Source organism: Octopus bimaculoides, chromosome 20 (genome assembly GCF_001194135.2).
Source record: "Octopus bimaculoides isolate UCB-OBI-ISO-001 chromosome 20, ASM119413v2, whole genome shotgun sequence".
Lineage (NCBI taxonomy): Eukaryota > Metazoa > Mollusca > Cephalopoda > Octopoda > Octopodidae > Octopus > Octopus bimaculoides.
In genome coordinates this window covers 14022040-14031142 of record NC_069000.1, presented here as the reverse complement: position 1 = coordinate 14031142, position 9103 = coordinate 14022040, and the positions used below count along the sequence as shown (strand labels likewise).

At 33.6% G+C, this 9103-nt stretch overlaps 1 protein-coding gene across 1 annotated transcript in view; it reads left to right on the top strand.

The window, feature by feature from the left end:
* The window catches only part of LOC106881606 (dynein axonemal heavy chain 5-like), a 222976-nt gene that overhangs the window by 69042 nt on the left and 144831 nt on the right, over window positions 1-9103 (top strand). The window contains exons 18-22 of the mRNA XM_052975199.1: window positions 703-904; window positions 1795-2030; window positions 2980-3198; window positions 6526-6827; window positions 8246-8486. Of these exons, the coding sequence (XP_052831159.1) occupies window positions 703-904; window positions 1795-2030; window positions 2980-3198; window positions 6526-6827; window positions 8246-8486 (1200 nt within the window). The remainder of the gene's footprint in view (window positions 1-702; window positions 905-1794; window positions 2031-2979; window positions 3199-6525; window positions 6828-8245; window positions 8487-9103) is intronic.

Sequence of the window (9103 nt, the reverse complement as noted above, 5' to 3'; positions counted from 1 at the left end):
TATATATATATATATATATATATATATTAATATTATCTTGGTTGAAAAACTTTGATAATGCAAATATGTTAATAGTTACCAGAGTAGCAAAAATCACACAAAAACTGGGATATTATACCCGGTTAAGGGGTAGAAATTCCATGTTAAAGTGATGTATTTTGAGTTGATATAAAAAATAATAATAAATGGAGCAAAACGCATATACACACACACACGCACATATATATCCTTTTATCATTCTATTGGTTTCATTATGTGGACTGTGGTCATGCTGGAGCACCATTTATGTGTGTGTGTTTGTTCCCCATCACTGCTTGACAACTGGTATTGGTGTATTTAAGTCCCTGTAATTTAGTGGTTTGGCAAAAGAGACTGACAGAATAAGTACCAGGCATTATGGTGGGGAAAAATATATGTACAATTCGCTTGAGTAAAATCCTTCAACTCAGTGCTCCAGCATGGCTTCAGTCTAATGACACAAGATAAAAGACAAAAGAATTAATTAAATACAGCTTAGTCTCTATCAATTCTGCCATTTATTTATTTATTTGTTTTATTTATTTATTTATCAATGTATTCATTTGTTCTTCAGAATAATTGGTTTCTGACTTAAGAAGGAAAGAAATGATCGATTGAATCTATCTCGTAACAGTCGGTTTGGTCGTCATTTATAATAATTGTATTTTGTTTTAATACTTTTAGGAAGTAGCAAATTCTTTGAAAGAATTCTCCCATTATCACATACTTTGGGATGTTGATCGAAATAAAAGCTTAGAAAGATTTCTTCAAGAAGACCCAAGTCTCTCTGACTTTGAATCAAATATTATTTACTATGAACAACTTGAGAACAAAATCCACCAAGAACCTGAATATTTTGACGTGGGATCAATTGCAATATATACAGGTAGAAAGCTCTTATTTCTGATAGCTATTTTAATTAATCTTAATTGTTCCTTGAATTTAATAACATTTCATTATACATTATACATAAACATGGCTCAGTGGTTAGAGCATTGGGTTCACAATCATGAGGGAGTGAATTCGATTCCCAGACCAGGCTGAGTGTTGTGTTGTTGAGCAAAACACTTTATTTCATGTTACTCCAGTTCACTCAACTGTAAAAATGAGTTGCAATGTCAATGGTGCCAAGCTGTATTGGCCCCTTTGCCTTTCCCTTGGATAACATCTCTGACGTGGAGAAAGGAAGCTGGTATGCATGGGCAACTGCTGGCCTTCCATAAACAACCTTGTGCCTCAGAGGGTAACTTTCTAGGTGCAATCCCATAGTCATTTACGACCAAAGGGGCTCTGTACTCTTTTACCCTTTATACACAAACATCTCAAAAGTAAATAGATACCCCTGATTATACTTTTTCATCTGTGGACCCTACTTTGTATGAAACCTAGATAGACAGATATAATTATATGTACGTATATAGTTGGTTATATGGCACATATGTACTTTACAATGTACAGCACACTTTGTCTTAGTAGGGTATTTTTCACCAGAATGTTTAACAAATATTCATGGAAATTATGAATTATTAGGATGTGTGACATATGTCTGTAGAGAAACTAATCAGATAGAAAAATTTTGCAACGACAGTAATAAAATAATTTTCTTTGATCGCTTATGAATAATTAATACTATAATCGTATGGTGTTATAGTATTCACAAGAGAATATTTCAAGATTTCTGCACTTCTACAATATATGATAGATTACAATACGTATAATGATACAAGATTTCGAGAAAATATGCATGTTCTTATCTCAGAGCTTGTTTATTTATAGAAAAACTTCGATTTGGTCTTCTTACGGAAACTAAAACATGGCGGCAACATTATGGTAAGGCCTGCAACATCAAATACCGAACTGATATGGAAGAAAACTTTACTTTTATTGAGGATCTTAACAAGAGACTAAATCGACCAATAATAGACCTGGATGATGTAAGACATGCTATGGCTGCATTGAAAGAAATTAGGGAAAATGAGATCAAAATTGAAATGAGTATTGGCCCAATTGAGGTAAGTAAATGGCTAAATTTTGTTATTGTGAATTTCCGTTAATTCTTGGTAATCATTAATTTCAGTTAACCAGAAGTAAATTATGAAGGCATGGTGGCCTAGGGATTAGGGTGTTGCCATTGTGCTCTCAAGATTGTAGTTTCAATTTCTATCCAGGATAATGCTTTGTGTTCTGGAGCAAAACACTTTATTTCATATTGTTCAGTTCGCTCAGCTGTAAATGAGTTACTCAGCAATGAACTGGCATCCTGCTCAGCAATAATGTTGTGCTATCAGGTACTTACAGGGCATAGAAACTAGGTAACTGACATGGTCAGTCCTAGGATTTGAGACAATCATGTCCAGAAATTTAAATAAGACAAAAGGTTATCCTTCAAATTACGATGCTGAGATTCCCCCCCCCCCGCCATCCCAACAGGCTTGTCTTTTCAGATGCCAGTGCTGTGAAAATGCACTTAACAGAGTGTGCTGGTGGCACACTCTGTAAAGTGGTTGGTGTTAAGAAGGACATCCAGCCATAGAAACCATACGTCAGCAGTGGAAACTGGACGAATCATGTCTTGTCTCAAGTTTTATTTGTTTCAGTCATTGGACTGTGGCCATGCTGGACCACCAACTCGCCAGTTCCATGTCAAACTGTCCAACCTATGCTAGCATGGAAAGCAGATGTTAAACAACGATGATGATAAACTGTATATTATGCGCCTGTGTTCTCATTTTCTTATCTTGCTATTTTGCATATGTATAAATATGTATGTTTGTATGTACTTATATGTGATATATAAGTGTGTGTGTGTGTATTCATGTATGTATGTGTGTATATATACATACATACATACATATATATATATATATATATATATATATATATATATATATATATATATATACATACATATATATATATATATATATATATATCATTAGTATAGTTCTTTTTTCTCTACAGGAATCATATGCAATGTTGAATAGACATAAATTACCAGTACGAAGAGAAGAAACAGACCCCTGTGATACCCTTCGTTATTCTTGGGAAAAACTTCAAGCCCAAGCTTCAGAAGTTGGGAGTCATCTGTTGACCATTCAACCAGAGTTCCGTCATGAACTCATCACAAATGTCAATATTTTCCACAACAACTGTACAGAATTCTATGAGGAATATGCAAAGGTGAGGCTTATGTCTTTATATATGTTAACAGCAAAAGTGATTTTATATCAACTAAATTACAAACCGAGGAAAATATAAAGAGAATAAATGCAAAAATAAATTATCTTTTTTATAGCTGTCAGTGGAAATTGGAAGAAGCATGTTTTGTTTCATGTTTTAATTGTTTCAGTCATTGGACAGCAACCATGGTGGGGGACCAACTTTAGATAAACAATCAACTCCAATAATTGTTGCTGTTTAACCCCAGGGCAGCCCTGAGTCAATTGATCTATGATCAAAGATACTGCAGCTGTGATCATCCCATTTTTTCACTCATAAATGGTCTATCTTAGACTACAGGGTCCTTAATTTTTTTAAGATAGTTGGATGTGATTCAAGGGAAATTTGGTTACTATTTACACAGAGGATCCTCTCATTGGTTGGAATGATCAGTGTCCCCACCATAGCTACCCTATCTTTATTATTCTTTATTCTTTTAGTTCTTCAGTCATTTGATTGTGGCCTTCTTGGGGCATCACCTTTTAGTCAAACAAATCGACTCCAGGACTTACCTTTTTAAGCCTGTTACTTATTCTATCAGTCTTTTTTGCTGAACCATTAAGTTCTGGGGACATAAACACACCAACACTGGTTGCCAAGTGGTGATGGGGGACAAACACAAACACATATAGATACATTTACATATATATATATGTAAGAAGCCTATCATTTATATATATATATATATATATATGATAGGCTTCTTTCAGTTTCTGTCTACCAAATCCACTCACAAGGTTTTGGTCAGCCGAAGGCTATAGTAGAAGATACTTGCCCAAGTTATCAGACAGTGGGACTGAACCTGGAACCATGTGGTTGGAAAGCAAGCTTCTTACTACACAGCCATGTCTGTTCTTATTATGGGTTTCTTATTATAAATCTAGAGTTTAAAACACTTCAACTCTACTTTAACTCTCTTGATACCTGACTAAAACTAACATTGGGTACATCTATCAAATTTCTGGTTTTAAACGATCTAATTTTCAAATCTTCAATCCAAATTTCCTGTTACTATATCTATCAAATTTCTGGTTTTAAATGACCTAATTATAAAATCTTCAATCCAAATTTCCTGTTGATATATCTATCAAATTTCCCGTTAATATTTCAGAAATTTGATAGATATATTAACAGGAAATTTGAATTGAAGATTTTCAAATTAGATCGTCTAAAACCAGAAATTTGATAGATATATTAACAGGAAATTTGGGTTGAAGACTTTAAAATTAGATCGTTTAAAACCAGAAGTTTGATAGATATATTAACAGATATTAATAGATATATTCCTGTTAATATATCTATCAAATTTCTGGTTTTGAACGATCTAATTTTAAAGTATTCAATCCAAATTTCCTGTTAATATATCTATGAAATTTCTGGTTTTAAATGATTTAATTTTAAAATCTTCAATCCAAATTTCCCGTTAATATATCAGAAATTTGATAGATATATTAACAGGAAATTTGGATTGAACATTTTCAAATTAGATTGTAGTGACGTCATCTTGAGGGTCTCCAGCACGCATGCGCAGGTTTGGAACCGTCTGGAAGGCCTGCCGAAAGGTCCCTGATGCGCATGCGCAGAAAGCTAGTAGCAACAAGGTTCTCTTGTATTTGAAACTCGAGATGCAGCCGCTGTACTATGCAGGTGTATCCTCAGCAGCTCTCCGTTCGCCTCTGCTGCTGACCGGTATTTGACCAGCTCTGGACTTCTGGTAAGAATGCCTTCACAAAGTATGATTAACTCTGGCTTTCCTGCTTCCACACCAGACCTGGCTACCTATTGTCCCAAGGTGTAAATTTTTGGACATACAAAATGAAAGGATTGTTTTTTATGTTCGGATGTTTTCTTGTTCCAATAATTTTCCTCTAACATTTATGTAAGGAATTGTGTGGCATCCTTCCAGTGCCAACCAATTTCTCCTCTTACAAAATCGTTTAAAATCAAAAATTTGATAGATATATTAACAGGAAATTTGAAATGAAGACTTTAAAATTAGATCGTTTAAAACCAGAAATTTGCTAAATATATTAACAAGAAATTTGGATTGAAAATTTGAAAATTACATCGTCTAAAACCAGAAATTTGATAGATATATTAACAGGAAATTTGGATTAAAGATTTGAAAATTAGACCGTTTAAAACCAGAAATTTGATAGATATGTTAACAGGAAATTTAGGTTTGAAGATTTTAAAATTAGATCGTCTAAAACCAGAAATTTGATAGATATTTTAACAGGAAATTTGGGTTGAAGACTTTAGAATTAGGTCGTTTAAAACCAGAAATTTGATAGATATATTAACAGGAAATTTAGGTTTGAAGATTTTAAAATTGGATCGTCTAAAACCAGAAATTTGATAGATATATTAACAGGAAATTTGGGTTTGAAGATTTTCAAATTAGATCGTTTAAAACCAAAAATTTCATAGATATATTAACAGGAAATTTGGGTTTGAAGATTTTCAAATTAGATCGTCTAAAACCAGAAATTTGATAGATATATTAACAGGAAATTTGGGTTTGAAGATTTTAATATTTGATCGTTTTAAACCAGAAACTTGATAGATATATTAACAGGAAATTTGGATTGAAGAAATTTCTGGTTTTGAACGATCTAATTTTAAAGTCTTCTATCCAAATTTCCTGTTAATATATCTATCAAATTTCTGGTTTTAAATGATTTAATTTCAAAATCTTCAATCCAAATTTCCTGATAATGTATATTTCAAAGACTATTTTAATAATGACAATATCATTTTAATAAATTCTTCATCATTTCCAAAATTAATTGAAACAATGTGTATTTCGTCATAAATCTGGGAACGAAAGGATTACTATGCAAGATATATAAAATGTGGGAAAAATTTGGCTGATATAGTCAGCATGTCAATGCAGTTATGTAAAAAAACTTCTTTTTTCTCTCCTTGCTTTCTTTCTTTCCTTGCTCTCCTCTTCTTGTTCTCTTTCTCTCTTTGCTCTCTTTCTCTCTTTCCCTCCTTGATGCTGAGGTTCATCACTGGTTCTAATTTCTTTCTCTAAGCTCTTTGTTCTCTCATTGTTTTGTATGAGAATGGTGGCGTCCATAATTTCTGGCACACAAGTTGAATTTCTGAGACTAAAAATTGTATGTGAAATGCAGCAAGATTTGGAAAAATAATGATGAGGGATGAATTTTTACACTACATGTTTACACTGTGTACTACACTGACTTTTATGCTAGAAAATGTGGTATATTGTAAATAAGATAATTAAACTGTGACACAAATGTACCTGGTATTTATTTTCAGTCAGGACCAATGGTGGCAGGAATTGATCCTAGAGACGCTGCTGATCGACTAATAATTTTTCAGAACCATTTTGATAACTTGTACCGTAAGTATATAACTTACACAAGAGGTGAAGAACTATTTGGTCTTCCGGTCACCCAGTGTCCAGAACTGATGCAGATCAACAAAGAATTGAAACTTCTTCAAAAGCTTTATGGACTCTATACTAATGTCATTGATACAGTGACTGGTTATCAAGATATCCCATGGAGTGATGTCAACATCGAAAAGATCAATGCAGAACTGCTGGAGTTGCAAAATAGGTCATTATGATATTTTGTTTAGATAAATTTTGATACTTACATTTAATGTGTCATTATATTGCGTTCTCCCTGGTTTTACATTATATACACATGTGGCGTCCTCTGGATGGCTGTTAATACAAAGTCAGATAATTATCTCCTCACAACATGAAGTGGGGTTAGAAAAATGAATTTAAATCAAAAGATATGAAGGAAACACAAAGTGTTCACACATATATAATTTCCTTTTTATCTACAGTGAAATTCTTATAATTTTCTTGTTACTGGTAATCATGTTTAGTGCTATTTCATTCTTTTAACATTCACTTTACTATGCTTGCATAGGCCAGATGCTCTTCCTGTCGTCAGCCTTTACATATATACAGTGGGCTTCTTCCAGCTTCTGTTTACCATATCCATCCACAATGCTTTGATCTGCTTAGTGTTATAATTGAAAACACCCAGAACCATGTGTTTGGAAAACAAGCTTCTTAACCACACAGCTTCCTTTGCTCAGCTGTTTCCCTGCTGCCCACGGGCATTGGTTTCCTAATCCCTCTGTTTTTGTTACTTACCATTCCTCTTCAGTACAGTAAATTTGTCTCTAATCAAGAAATGTTAAATTTGAATTATTTTTGTCGTGGCACTCAATACTTGGAAAAATACAGTTGTTACTTAAAATGATAACGAGAGATGAATGTTGATTTTAAATTTTGTCACACGGCCAACAGTTTTGGTAGAAGAGGCATGTTGATTACATCAACCCTGGTACTCAACTAGTACTTATTTTATTGACCCTCAAATGATGAAAGAAAGGCAAAGTCAAACCTTGGCGGAATTTGAACTCAGAATGTAAAGATGGACAAAATGTTACTAAGCATTTTGCCCAGCATGGTAACAATTCTGCCAGCTCGTCACCTTACCAGAGATTAATATTAAACTTATTTTTATAAGCTGGCAGAATCATTTGCACACTGGGAAAAATGCTTAGAGGCATGTCACCCATCTTAACCCATATATGCCCATGAAAAAATGGAGTCTTAAAATTTCACTGTCTTTAGATTAAATGTTATGGTAAGCTTTCACAATCTGGAAGAGAAGAACAGTATGCAACTGTTAGCTATATGTATCAACTACATACTGAACATTTTGTATGCTCAGTCAGATTCTCCTCAACGAGTTCATGTCCAAACACGCAAAAGCAGGCATTGCATTATGAAAACGTAACCAGGAGTATATATGGGTTAACATTCTGTGTTCATATTTTGTCTAGGTCAACTTTGCTTTCCTTCCTTTTCTGGAGTCAATAAAATAAGTACCAGCTGAGTACTGGGGATGGGGTCGATATAATTGATTAGTCCTCTCTCTTAAACTTGCTGGCCTAGTGTCAAAATCTGAAACCAATATTAAACTTATTTTCTTCCTTTCCTGTCTCCTAGATGTCGCAAACTGCCTCGTGCTTTGAAGGATTGGCAAGCTTTTAAAGACCTAAAGCAAAAAATTGATGATTTTAATGAAATCATTCCTTTACTCCAACTAATGAGTAACCAAGCTATGAAAGACCGTCACTGGAAGAGACTAACGAGAGTAACAGGCTATCAGTTTGAAATGAAGGATGACAATTTATTGCTTAAAAACGTACTAGAAGCTCCTCTCCTTAAGTATAAGGAAGAAATCGAAGTAAGGATTTTTGATATTTTGTATTTTCAAAAATTTTATGTAGATTTTTTTTCTTTTAATTTACATAAGTGCAAGTGTGGCTATGTGGTTAAGAAGCTTACTTCTCAACCATTTGATGTTGGGTTCAGTCCCACTGCATGGCACCATCAATAACCAGAATTGCATATCAAAGTTTTATTGTTCAACCAGTGTTCCACCCATAACCATCCTGTTTACTGCAGTTTAATATATTCTATTTGCAAGTATGAGCCCCATGAGTCAGAGTTGCTGTTCTAGTGCATCTCTCTCACCATCTTTTAGGGCAGAGGTTCTCAAACTTTTTGGGCCACTGCCCCACCTCATGGCCACATAATACCCTCAGTGCCCCCACCCCTATTTTCATGTATAAATAAATATTTTATGTTTTACTAATTTATATATACTGTAAATCATTTGATATTTAATATGATATTATCCAATGTGTATACGATACTATAATAATATTATAATAAATTCATAGTGTATACCAAGAGGTCAACTAAATGCAAGATGGCAAGATGATCTCACTTGTGTGTGTGTGTGTGTGTATATATATATATATATATATATACATACACACACGCATATATATATATATA